The following is an 18,666-nucleotide window of genomic DNA, read 5'->3' as shown; positions in this document are numbered from 1 at the left end:
TTTACCATACCATAGATTTAAATCGTATTTAATCGTAATTGCCGCAGAACTAAATCGAATTGAATAAGTTATTGGAAAGTACAGTCTTGGCGTTTGTTCATCAGCCCAGTGGCACAGCAGGCTCCAGTGTTAAAATGAGTTTAATGGGGCCCCTCAGGCCATGGATCCCAAGGATGTGGTGGGCTTGCCGGGGTCGGTGTCACCGTGACCACCCTCCTCCAGTTCGGCAGCCAGTCCGTACGGGTTGCCCAGGCGATTGTGGTAGATTCCGGCGGAGCGGAGGCGCTCGTCCAGTTGGCAGCGATTGCCCAGCATCTCGCGGTGGCCACTCGGATCCACCATGCGGCTGGCCACCCGGCGACCGATGGTCAGCAGCTGACCCGTGCGGTAGGTATGCGCGGACCCGGCTCGAGGGACCAACGGATCGAGGTCGGAAACTGCCTGAATGCCCGACAGTTCCGGGCACTTGAGCATCACATCCCGGGAGGAACACGGGACACTCAGGTTGTCTTCTTCCTTGGCATAGCGTTTGGAATTTTGCTTGACCAATTTTTCCACGATCTCGCTGATCTTCACCTGATCTTCGGTCTTTATGAAATTGGCCATTCTGTGTGCGTTGTGTATCTGCATTACTGGCGATCGTTTGGCTCAATAGAAAGTCGAACTCACCTGTTTTTTTTTGCTTTAAGGAAAATTGAAAAGGTTTTATAAAATGTGCTGGGCGCCAGGCACCGAATCTGAATGAATACGAACGCAAAGGTAAACGGATACTTGAAATAATGAACACATTTGGCAAAGGTAGAGTTGATGGGCAAAATAGTTTCAAACATATTTTTTGCCTCAGCCTGGGGGCAGACCCACATAAGTTAATTAACAGTCATAAATTGTTGGTGAAAATTCTAATCATATTAGGAAAAGTTTTCGCCCATTTGCTGGGCGCACTTTCACTCCTCGCACTGCTCCTGGCCCTTATCAAGCTCAAGTTTATTTCCTCATTTTTCGCTTGGCCAGCACTGCAGGACTATACTTCGCCATAGTCCTTGGACACCATACATTAGCTGCACAAAAACCCATGTGTGTGGGCATCTAAAATACACGGGAAAAAGGGATTTACCAAAACGGTGGTAAAAAATATTTAAAAATATAACTATAATTCATATATTATTATATTGGATTATAGGTTAAATTTACATTTTAACAATTGTTGTTACACCAAAAAGAAGAAAGATAAATTCGGGTTTTCGCCCAAAAAAATTCTGATTTTTGGCCGAAACAAAAAAAGTATTGATCCAAAAGTAGAATGTCATACCTTGCTGAGCTCGTAACAAAATTTCCAATAAATTGGCATTCACACCTTGAAAATTAATTTTTTGAAAAATTTTCGCAAAAAATGACGATGCTACCCCTTGCAAAAAAACCGAAAATTTGCCAAAATTTATAGTCTTTAAAATCGGCCAGGAAATGACTGCGCTCGATTATCTAGTTTGTTAGCAGTCCAAAACAGTGCGTTTTTTGGGGCTCCGACCATTTTTGACCAAGTTACACCAAAAAAGGTAGAAGGAAAAAATCGAGTTTTGGCCAAAAAATTAGATCCTTATTTTTCGCCCAAAGGAATTCGGTATGTTGACCGAAACAAAAAATTCACACCTTAAACATGTATTCCTATGTAAAGTGAATATTTTGGAAAATTTGTTTTAGTAAAGGTAAGTAGTGGGACTCGAACCTGGTCCCCACTCAGCCTTCTTGTTTTTTCCCGATTGGGTGAGTTTTTAGTTCAAATATATTTGTTATATTTTCCAATCAACTGCGAACCTCAGAGTGAATATCGAGCTGTGTAGCGGCCCACTTTGCGAAGGACCTTCGGGGTCTTGGGCACGTGGGCCTCGAAACAAGTTGTAAAGTGGGGAGTGCAGGGCGGCGAACGGTGAATGCAGATGGGGTGACGGCAATTTCCAAGCAGTTAAAATAATTGCAACAAATTTTCAAGTTTTCCTTATTATCCCTTTTTGCATGCTCCTGCATATAATCCGAACGCAAACAACAGACTGCAGCAGGGGGGGGTCTTTGTGGGGTGGGCTGAGGAGGGGGGCTGCCTGGGGCTGTCTGCGAGAGCTTGGGGCGGCAGCCACATAAATGTTTTAAGCTGTTGTGAATTATGGTAATGAATGTCAGCGCAAACTTCCGGATGCCTGGGCTCAGACCGAAGACCAGACCCGGCCAAAGCCTGCCATATTCACCTGACCCCCTCCCCCAAAGGGGTTACCCTGAAAGGGGGTGGGAGAGATCGGATCCAAGCCCCTCCCTGGGCCTTTTGTTTTGGCCGTCTTTTGTTCTCTCAGCCACGTCGCCACTCAACATTGGCCAGTAGCAACGGCGGCGTCGGAAATGCAACGTTTTCAACTGCATGCGAGCCATAATTGACAATCGGTTACAATGACAACCACCAGAGGAGGGCCACAGTTCGCTGGGGAATCGCAAGGTTGGTAGAGTTTCACCAGTCTCAGCACAGGTCATGATACGCTTTATAAGAAAATGATCTGATGGTCTAAACTCTAAGAATTCAGCTATGAACAACAGACAAAAAATTAAGACTGGTTGGCTAAAATACAAATAATATGTTTTTCAATTCAAATGCTCTTAAGTTTCAAGATCTTTATAGGAAAGGACAGTGTCAAACCACGGTTTAATGAATTTTTGCTTAAAATGGGAAAGGGAATATTAAATATCTCCTTTGCGCAAAACAACAGTGGTACAAATTTTAAGATAAAAAAAATTTCTATAGGATTCCTACTTATACTACTTATAGATATTGCATTTTTTGTATTCGAAAACATATTTGTCTACTTTTTTTCCTTCAGCTATAACTACTATTTTTTAAGTAATTAAAATATGTAAGTGATTTCAAAATTAACTAAAATAATCTTTATAATTTTATGCACTTATTCCTTATCCAAGTGAATTTGGCACCACTGTGCGCGTTGCATGCCACAAGACAATGCCAAAATCCGCAACAATGCTGCTGCTTTTGCTGCTGCTATTCGCAATTTGCTGCTGGCCAAGCAGTCTGCCAAGTGAGTCTGGCCCTGACCAGGACGTTTCCCTTGGGAATCCCCGCCAGGATATGGAGGATATGGAGAAGTGGGAGGCAGAACCGGAGGAGCAGGGGAAGAAGGCCACCGAGCGCCGAGCACCGACCACCGAGCACCGACCACCGGCACTCCTGATTTACGGCGTCGCGCATTGCCATTTTTACCTGTCCATAACAAATTGGACACCAGTTGATAGAAGCTCCAACTTGTCGCAATGCAGCAGGCGCCTCGGCGAAACCGCAACCAGCTCCTCCACCCACTCGCCATTCAAGGGAACTTACTTGTCGAGCGGCAGAACCGGCGGGGGAGTTAATCGAAAAGAATCACAAGTTCTGGAAAAGTATCGGAACAAAGGAACTGGAATTTAATACGGGCTGCCGAATAAGGGGAGCAATTTACGCTTAATTACAAAAAATCGTTACTTATAGATGATACAGTATAGTGAATTAACTTAAAAATATTTTATTTTAATCACAACTTCAATAAATTCAATATTTGGTTGTCCAAAATATAAAAATATTTTATACAACAAAGTCCCATATTATAGTTAATAAACCTAACCATTTATATTCTTTTAATTATTTTCCAACACTGCTTGCACATTAAACGCTTAACCAACACTAGTTGCATAGTAGCCTTTTCTTTCCTGCTCATAAATTTGGCCGTCGCCTTCGTTTCCCCCTCCCATTGAATTTTAATGCGGAGCAAATTAATTAAATTGTGCAAGCTGGCAGGCATTTAAAAATAATTGTAAATAAATGAAGTCACTGTAAATGATGGAATCGCACACATAGCAAAGAAGCTGATTTTTCGACAAAGCCGGCAGTAAGCCGCAACTAATTGAGAGATTATTGACAAATTCCTCATTTGGAGCGGCTTTTGACAACTTAAGCGGTGAGTTAGTTACCTTGTAATGAGCCGGTCACGCCCCCCGACCACTCTGCCCTTTAAATTGGCCCCCAGCGCCATGAGTTGTAATTTCGTTAATCGATAAAGTGTCAGATTAACAATGCTAGACATCCAGTGATGACAGCCCACGGCTTTACAACAGCTATGTATGTGCATACGCACATTGACACCTCCGTTTTCGGCAATTACGCCCGCCCGGCCACGCCCATCACGTGCGATGCACAAACCAGAGTCCATCAGCTCCCGAATCTCCATCTCCATCTCCAGGACAACCCACAGCCCCATCCCCATCCCCATCCCCATCCCATTTCGCTGATTCGCTCACTCAATGTCGCATTAGTCACACAAAGAGGATGTTTGATTAAATAAGCTGCCATATACAAACACGCTCACACGTGTGTGTGCCACGCCCATTTTTCACTGGGAGAAAATTTGGGAAGTTGCTGGATTATTTTGCTAAATAAAAAAATAAGGTATAATAATAAACGGCGGTGCCAAAAAATCCCTAGGGTTATAAACCATTTTTAGGTGTCTAAAAGTATGCAACAATCTATTTTAAGCTCAAAAATCATTGTATTTCAATCGTAAAGATGCCCAATATGTTAGCTGCATACTTCTGGGCACCTAAAAAATATATTTACAAGCTAATCTTAAGCCCTAGTGATTTACATAGCATATGTATAGGTTTAAATCTTTAAAGTATAAGAAAAGCGCCTCCAATTAACTATTACAAATAAAGTGAAATTCTAAGGAATAAGCTAAAAAGTAATGAAACAAATGTAAGATCTTTAAATTGTTACAAATACCGTTGTATTCTGCATTTAAGACATTATCTCCCAGTGCCAGTGCACTCGCCTGATGCGCTTCATTTGACGGAAATTTAAATTCGATTAGCCAGAAGTGTTCGTGTCCCGCTTCGACAGTCCATGTCCGCAAATCCGCATCCGCAGTCGTGTGTCCATTCAACATCTCCATCTCCATCTTCATTTCCATCTCCATCTGCATCTGCCTCTGCATCCTGAAGTCTCCGTCCACATTCACGGCGAATGCCAATGACGCCAAGTCCTGGCTTATATCCCTGTCAAAATTGCATGGCCATGGGCGAGGGGCCAGGGGGGTAGGTGTTGATTGGCAACACAAACCGTTCGGGGCGGCCGGGGGGTCGGCGGGGGGTGTCGGAGGAGAGGTCAAAAGTTGCAAATGCAAAAATGCCGAAGAACAAACAGCAACAACAATAAAAGGAATTGGATTGGAATGACTACTGCAGAAACTTGTTGCGCTTCCATTCAGGCAGCCCCCTGATTTTCCATGGGCGCCCGCGGCCGATTTCAGTGCTGAGGGGGGTTGCTACGTGGTTGCAGTTGCGGTCCATGGTCCGAGCAGATGGATTTTCGTGTGCAAATAAATTTGACAGCTGCTAGTCCGGATTAGGATAATGCCCTTTCCCTCTCTTTTGCTTATTTTGGGTGTTCTAAAATTTAAAAGGGGCTTATAAGTTTTTCTTCAAACTAATTTCTGAAAATAAAAACCTTGTTATATGCAAATATGTCATAATGAACCAATATTAATCAACAAAGCATTGAAACTACAGGTTCTTACTGGTTTTTCTCAGAAAAATGTCTGAAGAATTCGCGGCCCTAGTGTGAAACATGCATTATTTAGATGTTTGGGTACTTGAACCTACATTAAATTTTTTTATAATTTTTTTTTATAAGTTTACAATAATTTTTTGTATAAAATTTCTTGGCTTTTTCCACTCTCTCTCAGAAAAAGTTCTAAAGAATTCGCTGCCCTAGTGTGAAACATGCATTACTCACATGCTTGGTTACTCTAAGCTGTTTTCAAATTTCTTTTTAACATTTTTTTAAGCTTACAATAATTTTCTCTTTAAAATTTCTTGACTTTTTCCACTCTCTCTCAGAAAAAGTTCTAAAGAATTCGCGGCCCTAGTGTGAAACATGCATTACTCACATGCTTGGTTACTCTAAGCTGTTTTCAAATTTCTTTTTAACATTTTTTACATTTATCATAATTTTTTGTTTAAAATGACTTGGCCTTTGCCACTTTCCACACACAAGAGGGCATACAGAAATGGTTAGCACTGGCAAATCCCAATTTCCCTGCTGTTCTTCACTATTTTTTGTTCTCCCGGAGAGGTATTCGTTTGTTTTTGTTGCATACTTTGTGTGATTTGCCAACGAGCTTGTCAACACCAAATCCCCGTGGGGTTCGGGTTCTGAAAAAAAGCAGGGTTTTCAAATAACGTGGGTGGGAGGAGCGGTGTTTGGGCTGGGGTCAAGGGGGCGGGCCTCGGTTGGCCGATTGGGATTTGTTTTTTTCGAAATGCATTTGAAAATGCTCGCACGTGGGCCACACGGAAACAAACGGGGCGCTTTACCTTTGAAAATGTACATTAAATTTGTTTTATAGTTAAATACAAAATATACACCCACTAAAGCCAAAATGTTTGGGCCTTTCTGATCAAATTTCGCACCCTTTTCCGGCCCTTTTTCTCTCTGTGCATCCATTTCCATTTCCCATTTTCAAATGCACCCACACAAGCGCACCGTGGTGTGTTTTGTTTTGCTGTTGCCGCGTCCGTGTGTAGCATAATTTTTTAAGCACATTTCAAATCAATTTGAGTGTTAAGCCATGTCCGACTGACCAATCGACTGGCCATGTGGAAATTGAATGGATCACAGGTCACATGGAAATATGGGGGAGTGGAATGCTCCGTTAATCACTTAACTCAATTAGGCATAATTAAGTTTTGTATTTTTTCGTCGCCGGGCCAGGGGAATTTGTAATGAAGAGTCGGCTTGCAGTGCCACAAATGGAGGCAGTGCCACAAATGACACAGGGATGGGTATCTGGGCATGTGAGTGCCCGTTCCCATTGCAATTGAGTGCGTGCAAATGCCTTATTATATTTATTTTTATTTTTTGGCCTCAGCACTGTCGATGACTGTCTGCTCTATCCCCAGATGCTTTTCCTGCTCCATTAATCCTGCATATATCTCCTTTTCAGTCGCTTTCTTGATGCTCAATTTGTTTCATTTCAATCGCATTTATTGCACAATTTACCTGACCGAAAGGTATGCATTAAATTGTGCAAATAATCGTTCAGTAATAAAAACATATTCGCACGGCCGTCGGCAAATATGGCCCCTAATACTTTGCATTTCGATGTTAACCCATTTTCCTCGCATTTTATTTTGTAAAATTCAACGAAAATGGAAAACACTACCGTCGCTTGGCTGTACAATGGCATTTCCCGCTTTATTTAATCAACTTTTTGTTTTTCTAATTTCCTTGGCAGCCGTTCAAAATGCTGGCCATTTCCCGCTCACCCGACAGCTGTGCCTTCCCTGGGTTTTCGTCGCTTTCCCTGATTTTCCGGGCGTCTGATATGCCAGCTCCCAAAGGTAGGCAACACTTTTTGCCATTTGATAGGCAAAGAAAGTTTTGCCTGGATTTCCGATTTGCGTGTGTCCTGCCTGTCCTGTGTGTGTGTGGGTGTGTGTGTGTGTGGGCCAGGCAAACAGAGGAGTGAAAGTGGTGAAAGCGAAACTCAAACACCGTTACACGGCTGCACCCACACAGCCGCCGAGATTCCCGTCGTCGGTGGGATTTTGCCAACTTGTTGCGCAAACGACAAAATTTCCAACTCAAAACAATACGACACATGCGTGGGCCGGGGGGGCGTGGCTGAAATTGAGTGAAATGCCCGAGTAACTTTTCCCCATTTCTGCTGTCTTGTGGAAAATCCGCTCATGGAGTTTCACATATTAGCATAACATAACGAGCGCTTTGACAGTCCTCCCATGATTTTAATTATACAGATAAGGAGGATAAATAAACGATATTTTCAAGAACATAATGATCTTAAAATCGATTTACTTATTTCGCCAACGAACTACTCATTTAAAATACGTACGTTCTATATAATAGTTGAGTTATTTTAAGCAACGCTTTTTGCGTGTTTCAAAACCTATCCACAGAGTAAATAGGAAAACAATATTTTCAAGAACGCAATGCTCTTAAATTCCGTTTTACTTACTTACTTACTTACTTAAAGTAAGACTATTATGTTTGCTGTAATATCCGATTTATATCAAGCTGCGTTTTTTAAGCTCCGCACTCAAAGGGCCCAGCACTCTTAATCGACGGCAAGTGCACTTTTCGCCCGCCGATTCCATTATATATATTTTGTTGATTAAAAAGTTCTTCTTTTTGGCCAGTCCTAGTCCCTGCCACGCCCCCCCCCCCCCCTCACGCGCCGCCCCTTGGCCGAGTAATTGTTGTGTTGTTAATTAACTGAAATCGCATTAATAAAGTTACTTGAAAATGCGCTTGCCATCGTGTGTGTGTGGTTATGGGCGATGTGTGCGTGACACGAAGGTTATGGGGTAATTTTTAAGAAATTTAAACAATTAAATATAATTGGTTTTACAAAGTAAGTGCTTGAAAAGGAATTTTTTAAATATAATAAAAAATATTTATAAAAGCTTCGAAAACTATTGAACAATATAAATAATTTTTATTGTTAAATATTTTAAAAATGAGTCCATCTCTTGAATTAAGTATTCTTAGCTCCTCATAACTTTTGTTAAGTGTAGTTATCTAAAAAATCAAGTTCTAGAGATGTTAGGATTAGAAAAAGTCCTCATAACTTTTGTTAAGTGTAGTTAACTAAAAAATCAAGTTCTAGAGATGGTAGGACTTTTTCTTATCCTACCATCTCTAGAACTTGATTTTTTAAATAAGTACACTTAACAAAAGTTATGAGTCAAATTAACCCCTGGTGGATATTTAAAATAGCTTTCTCTATTTTGTGGCTGCTTTTAATGGTAAAATGGCATAAAATACTAGTAAAAGTACCATTTTATTAGTGAAATGGAAAGTTCTACGGCTTGGGACCGCATAACTAGCCTATATTGATCGATCCCCCCATATTTAGCATCGTTCTCGCTGCTCTGCCAAATTTAAGCACCATTTCCCTGGGAGCTCCTTCCGCGACGTATCACTAACATTTCGATGGCGAAAAAGTGGTGTGCCACACTGGGGAGCTGTCATCTCTGGAAAGGCTGTTTATGCTGCTCGTTTTGTGTGTGCGGAGCCGCCGCAGCGCATAAAAAGTTTTAATTGGCAGGCGACGAAGTTGACCTGTGACCTCTGGCGGGACACACACGCACACACACACACACACACGCACACACAGTCGCCGAGGAGCGACAACAATTTTAAGTGCATTTTGAAATGCACATTTTATTTCGCATCTTGCTCTTCGTGCCGCGCTGTGTGAGTGCGGAAAATGGGGAAAACACGCACACAACTCGCAATTGCATTACATTTTGCATACATTTTGTGTGTGTTTAATTTTAATGCGGAGAAAACGCCAAGTTTAATAGCCAAAATGTGTTGTTAACACACTCAAAAAATGTGAGCGCCACAGGGAAAGGCGGCGGCAAGTGGGGAAAAAAAGGAAAAGGGGCAGCGTAATCACAACTCATTTACTTTGCATATTCCTACATGCATTTTCCATTAAACACTCCTGCAGTTTCGCACTGCCAGAGGGCCAAGTGCAGCAAGGGCACTACCTTCATTAGATATCCTAATGCAAGTTGACACCGATTCCAGCGATTTCTTTTGCAACTTGCACAAAAATTGCTTTGGGCTCGCTGGCACTTGGCTTATTTACCTGGCTTCAATTAGTGAGTCTCCTTAACTTCGCCAATCAAACGACAATTGAATGCCGCTCAAGGAAAGGCCTCGGCTCAGCGCCGAGTGGAGTTGGCGAGTTGAGTGACTGTGCGCTGGCTTTGAGTGGAAATTGCACAGTGGGCGATTGCTCACATGGCCTGCGTAAAAGAGGGGTTCGTAATGATAATAAAACTATGTAAACATAAACATTACATATAATAACATAATAATAATACATAATTTCGAAGCTATTTTATCATTTTTTATATTTATTTATTTTGTAATACTTTAATTACTATACCATGATTCCTAATGGTTAATGATTTTCTCGGTTAGCTAAGGTGTTCCGCCAATAAAAATACATATATGGTTATAATTAGCAGGGACTGTAAATAATGATTATTATTTTTAATAAAAAAATCACCCACTTAGGATAGACATACTTTTTTCCATTTTTTATAATATTTCTTAAAAATAATTATTATTTTTTTAGTTTTATGATAAAAAATTGTATGTTATATAATACTGCAAAAGTTATAATTTATTATTTAACTTTAAAACTCATAATGTCCCTGCTCAAAACAAATAATAATTTTAAATAAATCTAATATAAAGCCAGTCTTAGGTTAATACATCCTGTTTTCCATTTTTTATAATATTTCTTAAGAATAATGATTATTTTTTAGTTTTATAATAAAAAATTGTATGTTATATAATACTGCAAAAGTTATAATTTATTATTTAACTTTAAAACTCATAATGTCCCTGCTCAAAACAAATAATAATTTTAAATAAATCTAATATAAAGCCAGTCTTAGGTTAATACATACTGTTTTCCATTTTTTATAATATTTCTTAAGAATAATGATTATTTTTTAGTTTTATAATAAAAAATTGTATGTTATAAAATACTGCAAAAGTTATAATTTATTATTTAAGTTTAAACTCATAATGTCCCTGCTCAAAACAAATAATATTTTTAAATGAATCTATTACAAACCCAGTCTTAGGTTAATTTTTACCTGCTGATTTCAGCTGCGAGCCACCTCACTGCGGTTGCGCCACTCGCTTCGTTCGTTTCGGCCCGCGCGGCCCACTGTGCGCGTCGTCGGCAGAGGCCGAAGCAGCAGCAGAAGAAGAAGCAGCCGCAGAAGCGGCAGCGGCGGCAGCGCAGCAGCGCCAGCGGCAGAGGCAGCGCAGTTTGTTTTGTGCGCGCGTGGTGAACGGTTGTTTCTCGGCTGCTCGTCGGCGAGACTGCGATTTCTGCGATTTGCGAACTGCGATTTGCAAACTGCGACTGGCGACCTGTGCGCCCTCTCCAGCGGCGGATTCCCGAGTTTTGGCCATCGAAGGCGTTCTGGCCAAAGACTGCGCCTGGCATTCCCCTGCAACTGAGCGCCGAGAACAGATTATCCAGCGAGAAGAAGAAGCAGCGTAAGCGCGCCGTCTCCCTCGCACCGATCGCGTTTTTTGTTGGTTTTTTGTTATGTTTTGTTGCTGCTGCTGTGAGTGTGAAGAAGTGCCGCCAAAAGCCAGGGGCCGGTGGCCAGGGGCCGAGGAATAAACATTGTTTATTTAGCAAAAGTTAACTTAATGTTTCTGGCCACGAATATTGGCCAGCGTGTGCCTGAGTGTGTGTGCGTGTGTGTGTCAGAATTGCATGTGAAAACGAGTTTGAAAACCAGTCTTAAGCCCCAAAAGAAAAGGGTTCACAGCAGTGAGAGCGAGGGAGAGAGAGAGAGGTTTTTGGCTTCGCCTTTGCATTCTCATTCGCTCGATTCGGCTTGATCGCGCTCCCTCTCTCTCTCTCTCTCTCTGCTGGCCTCTACCTGTGGCAGGTGTGCCTGTGTGTGTGTGCGCGAATGGCTGGCACAAAGGAGAACTCAAAAGTGACGTTTAAATCTCATGTTTCGCCTTATGTCTTATGTTTTAGCCAAAAAGATGTGAGCCATGAGTGGCTAAAACTAGAAACTAGACTAAAGAGCAGCCAAGACGGAGCAGAAGACGCAGAGGGCCAAAAACATTGAAGGCAAGCCAAGAAGCAACCAGAGCCAACAACAAATGCCCAACTCCGCGGCGTCGTCGCTGCGTCGACGTCGTCCAGAAGCAGCAACAACAGCAACCACAACAACAGCAACAACAGCAACCACAGCCAGCGAGATGCCGTCGCTGTCGCGGCGGGCGTCGCTGCTCGCGGCGCTGCTGGTGCTCTGCTGCTGCGACAGCTGCTTAATTTTTTGTTACGCGGGTAAGTTTACCTTCTTTGCATTCCCCGCTCCCTCGGCCCTTCCCTCGTCTTCTACCTCTACTTTTTCGGGCGAAAACAAGTACAAAACAAACAGCCGTGGGAATTTCGAAACAAGAAGGAGCCGCACAAAGCGGAACCCGAAGAAGCCCTCGCGTTCGAATTTGAATTCGAGTTCGATCGCCGAATGCAGTTCTTCGCCTCTCTGTTGTGCTGCTCTTGTTTTCGGCTTATCAAAATATGGCAAGCAAACATCATACATTTCAGCGACAGTGGAGCCTCGATAGTCGAAATTGTTCATTATTTTTTTGGGTTGCTCGATGTTAGTAAAAATTATATTTTTATTCATTTAATCTTCTGTATTTTAAGCGGGTCTGTGGCGTTTAACTTGATCTTTCTATTTTAAGGGCCAGCAAACTTAATAAATTGTAACTACAGTAAAGCCTCGATAAATTTTGCTAAAAACTTGTATTTATATGCCCTAAAACTTTTTTGTGGCTTCAAATATAACTATGTAAATGGCTTGGAACATAGTCTTTTAGTTTTGATGGCCAAAAACATAGATTTCAACTACAGTGAACCAACAATAACTAAGAGTATTTAATTTTAATTTTATTGATTTCTTCAAACTTTGCTTGATTTTTTGTATTTTATTTTTATGTATGTTAATTTTTTAACACAAAAATACTGTTACTCATTTTGCGTAATACAAGCTAGGTCTTTCTTTCTTATTTTCAAGCATATAAAGTGGAGATAATACTTTCAATGATCCTAAATAGAAAATTAGTTACCACAAACATAAAAATGAATATCCATAATATTAACAGAATATAGAATTACGTAACCTAAACAACTCCAATCATTAGAGTCCCCACTGTAAATAAAAATGATACAAAAAGTTCTGAGTAACAATAAACCCGCTTATCTAGCCCCTCTTTCTGGGGTGTGAAAATATTTCACGCTTTTCCACGATCTTCTGGAATTCTTGGGGTTTTTTCGCCGTATTTTTTCTGTGTGAAAATTATGAAAATGGAACCAGATTCATTAAGCATAGCTGTGAAACGAGCTTCTGACTCGGGATCCAAGAACCTGAGTTGCGTGAGTTTTTACTGGAGTTTTATGGCAAAATTCATGGAAAATGTGCTGAGTGTTAAGGTTGGCAAGGAACCTGCCAGAAGGAAGTATTCAGTTACAGACAGTCCTATCCCAAAGTGGACAAAGGGTATTGAATAGCCTCCCAAGAAGATCTCTTTTTGTAATTTACTTTATTTGATCTGTTTGGCCAGCTTCGAGCTCATATTTTCTTGCTGTGCAATGCATTTTTCCATCCACTTGCATCTTTTCGAGATATTTCAGATTGAAGATGAGTTGAAAACTGCAGAGGCACGTAAGAATGCGATATGGTATGGTATTATCTATCGAAATTGCCGAACATGTGTCAAGATCATGCTACTAAGGCCCATTTCTCAACTATAATATCCCATTATTTGATCTTATGTTATCGCTTAAAGGCTCTCCAAACATATATGCACTGCACACTAGGCATTCTGGCATTTTGTTCATTTATGCGCCGATTGGCTTGGACAATAAATTCCTGCCCCGAGCTTGGCGAACCAAACATTATATTGTGCATTGTATTATGTGCCGCCAAACCAAATATTAAATACAGAATCAACAAATTTCCGATTTGAATTTCGCGAGGGGCTGCCACACAGCCTCGCATTTGCGCCGGGGCTTTCACCATGGGCCGGCTGAATAGTTTATGGCGGGGGTTTTCGGGCCAATTTCGGGGGGTTTTCGCCGTTTTCGGGCCATCGATAGGGGGACGGAGTCACCACAATGAGTCCCTTAGGCTCTGTTTGCGTTGCCGTTGGTATTTGGAGGCCTTTGGTTTGCGGGGGCGTTCCGTGGAGCCTGAAATTGTTGTGCAAATTGAACTCCGCAGATAGGAAGTTGCAGGCCCGCATTGAAAGTGCCATAACCGAGATTTCCGAGGGCGGTATATACCATATTGATATTCTATATTGATATACTTTCAATTACCCTCCACTTGAGAATAAATAAATATGTTGATATACTATATAAATATACTATATAAATATACTATATTGAGTATATCAATAATAATAATAATATAAATATAATATTTTGATATACTATATTAATATACTATATTGATTTAAGGCGAGCTTATGATCCCAAAAGGCGGTATATACTATATTGATATACTATATTAATATACTATATTGATATACTATATTGATATACTATATTGATATACTATATTAATCTACTATATTGATATACTATATTGATATACTATATTAATATACTATATTGATTTAAGGCGAGCTTATGATCCCAAAAGGCGGTATATACTATATTGATATACTATATTAATATACTATATTGATATACTATATTAATATACTATATAAATATACTATATTGATATACTATATTAATATACTATATAAATATACTGTATTGGTATACTATATTAATTTAATTATATATATGATATGCAACGGAAATACCAGAAGTCTCTCCATATCGGCCTTGGGAAAAGGCAACCCACTCCGATCTTGTGTACAAATACTCTCGCGATATTTAGGTGTTTTTGCAATCTGACCTTGTCGCTGGGCGGAAAAGCGGGGAGGTTGGGTGGGTATCAACTGCAGCTGAACGTGGAAAGTGCTGAATTAGCTAAATAGTTTGTGAGCTTTGTATCGTCTTGCGTCTGTCTGGCTCCTGTTTTTATTTTTGCATTCATTTTCCGTTCCCAGCCATCTGTTTCTGCCGCTGCAGGTGCTCCGCCCCGTCCGCCCACCCTGCAGTGGCTGTCAAACTGTTTGCCTGACTGGGAAAAGGAGAAGTATAAAGGAGAAGACGATGGAATCTGACAAAAAATGCAAATTGTTTGTCCAGCTGCTTTACTTTGCCTTGTCTTTCCGCACTTGTTGCCCCCCGCCTCAAGCCACCCCCTGCGAAAATTCTTACACGGAAAATAAGTTCAATATGTTGTTCAGATTGGCTAGGAAAAGATATATTGGCGTCAGAAATATTGAAAAAATGGTTCTGATTTTCTATGACTTATATTAGAAAAATCTCGAGAATAATCTTAAAACTTGTTTAATTTATTAATTGCACTCTAAAAAGAGAAAGATATTATTTTATTCCTCTATTCTTGGCCCTTTATTTATTAAGTTTGGGTATTTTCGCAATCTTTTAGCATTTTAAAGGAGCAACATTTTCCCCTGTATGCTCAGCTTTTTTCCTCGTTTCTGCATTCTTATTTTTTGCCCATTTGTGTTTCCCATAGATATTTTTTAGCCATCATCTCGGGTTACACGGCAAACACACGGAGCCAAAAACCAAAGATGAAGACGACAGTTTTATAATTGGCTTCAACTCGCTTTGGTCGATGTTGCACCTGGGGAGCCACAGCAGCCCATTGCCAATATGCTTTCCTTTCGCCCACTCTCTATTCATTAACTCGTGACATCCGTTTAACAGTGCAACGAAATCGCTTTGCGAGCCAGGAGACGACAAAATAAACTGCGACAAACACCCAAAGTTATGAAAACGACCCAAAAAACGAACATGAAATCACTTTTTAAGCTCTTTTTCGCGCTCATTGTTGTTTAAGTTGCCAACGGAGAAGGTTAAGGTGCGAAAAAAATAGGGAAAAATAAACCGAAGAAGCGGGAGCGAAGGGAAATAATTTATGAAGATTGTCCGGGGGAATTGACTGTGAAAGAGATACATGTAATTTAAACAATATAGGGCGAGTGATGATGATAGCTGCTCGGCTCTATGGCGTAAACAAAGAAGCACAGTGCGTTTCATAACAGCCGGTCAATTAAGCCCGAGTGCGGTAATCAGAGCGAAAACCGAAAAAATAACTATCAAAAGCGAAAGTCTGATACTCGATAAGAAAACAATGATCGAACAGCGATCACTGGCTGAATGAACGTATTGCAGGTTTCAGGCTGGGGTATGCCATTATCAAATAAACCTATCAATGGGTTTACTTTTAAAGGTATCTGTTTTGGTACATTTGCAATTCAATAGGGTTTACTAGATTAGAAATCAACGGAAATATCCTTGCTTCCGATTTGTTAGTAACCTTTTTATCGATAGTATGCACTTCGATAAGGAAACAACAATCGATAAACGATCATTTTTAAATAAAGTTATGTTATTAAGAGTAATGAAATGTTCTGATGCGCAATTTGATTGATAGATTGACAGGTTATGGGTCATTGGAAATATCCCTGCTTCCGATCCCCAATAACCATTTCATCGATAGTCCGTTGTTCGATAAGAGTACAACAATCGATAAACAATCGCGAACAGTGCTTCATGTTTAGAGTTTCACCATTTGTCTTGCTGCTGGATTATGGGTCATCGAAAATACCCCTGCTTCCGACTTCCGGTAACCATTTTATCGTAGTCCAGTTATGTGTCCACCTACGAAAATTCGATTAGTTGGCCTCCGCATCTCACTTTCCGGTTTCTGCGTTCTGTATTTGCGGCTTTTCCAGCAGATATTTTTCGCAGAGAACTGGGCGTGAGGATGGGGCTGGGGAGGCTTGGGAGGCTTGGGTTATATTCATCAACATTGTGACATGATATTTTACTGTTATTCCTGTGTCTATGGCTGGAAAAAGAGTTTCCATTTCGCCCGCTCGGACTCCTTGCTCTGGGGGACACATTCTCGATGTCCTGCTCCTGCTCTGCTGTCAAACTGCTCCTGCCACACAATCTCGGCAACGGACTGAAAATCTCCTTGCGCTCTGCCACTGCACATTTTCCGTTAACAAGCTTGCTTTCTGGATTGCCATTTTATAAGCCAGTAAGCGCCTTTGGCTAACAAATCTCTCTCAAATATTCCGGAGCGGAGCAAAAAAGATGCCAATTCGATGAGGAAAATGAAAACAACACTGCGCAGCTGAAAAGGATCAAATGTTATTTCCTCCTCCCTGGCTAATGATGGCCGATGGCCCAGAGTTAAATGTTCGGCCTAATGGCTGCCATTATTTAAGTGCCACAAAATACGCATATCGCATTCCACACACAAAACACTCGCCTAATTTAATAAAGAATTTCCGATCGAAGCGCCGAGCGACCGCATTAGATAAATCAAATTTTTCCGGCCAATTGTTTGAATGCGTCAAAAATTGATTGACCCACAAATGGCCATGGGCGGCGGCAGCCCCCGGGGCCACGGGGTTTTTGTTATTCCTGGTGTGGCTTTCGAGCATTATCGTAATGCCTTTCTATTGACAATGTAAATCGGGCGACGCGCTCGGATTTTTGCATTAAACGGACATTTACACACTCGGCATGCCGGAAAGCACACGGAGCACACAGGGGCGTGGAGTAAAGGGGGTGATGGAGTTTAAATGAAATTTCAGTGAGCAAGCGGAGGCACCAGAAATAATATATAGATATTTTTGATTGCCAAAGTATGATACGATGTAGTAAGATATGATATGATATGATATGATACCATACGATATTATATGATACCATACGATGTGATATGATACCATACGATATGATATGATATGATGGCAAGTTTTTCAACAAAAATAATTCATTTTATAAGGAATTAAAGCTCTGATTCATAAGCCTAGCATAAAGTTCTTATTGGTACAGCATAAAAGATCATTAAAGTCTGGATAATCTGGGAAAGTCCTATAAAATAATATATGTTTGTTCAAAAATAATATCAAGAAATAAAAGTATAGATAATGTAGCTACAAGTTTTTACTGGTAAACCAAAAATAAAACCATTAAAGTCCCTGGAAAATCACAGGGGGGCCCTGAATCCCCGAACCCATGAAAGATGGAGCATAAATAACAACAATAACAATTATCCGCGATCTATCGGAAAACGCAAAGTGTTGATGTATGGGAAAAGCGATGGGGGAAAGCCCGAAAAGAGGCAGCCGAACGGAAAGCCGGTCAACAGCATTTACAATGCCAAATTACAACCAGCGGGAAAATGTTTGACCAGCATACATAGGACGCCGCCACCCCTCCCGAAGAGCGACACCCATTCCCGCATTGCAGTTTTTCCCGCTTTCCCGCCTGCCCGCTGCCCTCGCCACCCCCCTGCGCGCCGGGAGGGGTTGTGCCCCCGTGGAGCGATAGATTGACCAGAAGTCAAATGTGTCTGGCTCAGTTTGATATTTTGCGCTGGCAAACTGTGACAAATGAGCCAACAGCTTGATGATCCCGAAACGGAGCGAATCAAGCGCCGGAAGATGGGGCGCTTTGAGTGTCCCCAAAACTTGGATACGGTTATTAAGCAGATTAGCAAGTTTGCCGCTGGCGCGCCACTTGGCAAAGTGTTTAAAAATCGAAAAGTACGCCATGAGCCAGTGCAGCGCGCCAAGGCGAGTTAATTGCGAACTGCACTCTTGGGAAAGTATTTGTTTTTAAGCTGGCGCGAAATATGACCAATAAAATGCCGGCCAGGGTTGGCTTCACTCAGAGATCCCTCCAATTAGGACTGAGATAGCGAGATACTAAGATACTCCCCACTCGGGGTGATTAAGATGCTCTTTGGCCGCCTCCATCCGAGTCGTTTGGCTGCAACAAAAGTCCAAGTGATTCTCGAATGGCTGCCAAACCGTGTGCTCACCTGAGCTTAGACTGTTGGCATTCATAGAAATACCTGAGAGATACAAGATGCGGCACAACACTCGTT

General features: G+C 41.3%; 2 protein-coding genes across 12 annotated transcripts in view; one reads left to right on the top strand and one right to left on the bottom strand.

The window, feature by feature from the left end:
* Nucleotides 1–787, bottom strand: LOC108023318 (uncharacterized). The gene is made up of 2 exons (XM_050886719.1): nucleotides 670–787; nucleotides 1–607 (listed from the first exon to the last, which is right to left on the bottom strand). Exon 2 carries the CDS (start codon nucleotides 604–606, stop codon nucleotides 154–156), a length of 453 nt encoding a protein of 150 aa, XP_050742676.1. The 5' UTR covers nucleotide 607; nucleotides 670–787; the 3' UTR covers nucleotides 1–153.
* A 10,114-nt stretch (nucleotides 788–10,901) lies between these two features.
* Nucleotides 10,902–18,666, top strand: part of LOC108023397 (protein sidekick) — an 88,053-nt gene continuing 80,288 nt past the window's right edge. For 6 of the 11 annotated variants that reach the window (XM_050886544.1, XM_050886541.1, XM_050886536.1 and 3 more), the window contains exons 1-2: nucleotides 10,902–11,134; nucleotides 11,634–11,948. In XM_050886544.1, the coding sequence (XP_050742501.1) occupies nucleotides 11,762–11,948 (187 nt within the window). In that variant the 5' untranslated portion in view covers nucleotides 10,902–11,134; nucleotides 11,634–11,761. Of the gene's footprint in view, nucleotides 11,206–11,633; nucleotides 11,949–18,666 lie in introns of all 11 variants that reach the window. The other 5 variants (XM_050886553.1, XM_050886551.1, XM_050886549.1 and 2 more) reach the window with 3 other exon arrangements.

This window comes from Drosophila biarmipes, chromosome X, assembly GCF_025231255.1.
Source record: "Drosophila biarmipes strain raj3 chromosome X, RU_DBia_V1.1, whole genome shotgun sequence".
NCBI classification, from domain to species: domain Eukaryota; kingdom Metazoa; phylum Arthropoda; class Insecta; order Diptera; family Drosophilidae; genus Drosophila; species Drosophila biarmipes.
The sequence above is the reverse complement of the archived record's forward strand: the minus strand, read 5'-3'. Positions and strand labels throughout refer to the sequence as shown.

Excerpts from the sequence above, each read along its gene's own strand:
- LOC108023318 (XM_050886719.1), bottom strand. The coding sequence starts at position 606 with ATGGCCAATTTCATAAAGACCGAAGATCAGGTGAAGATCAGCGAGATC.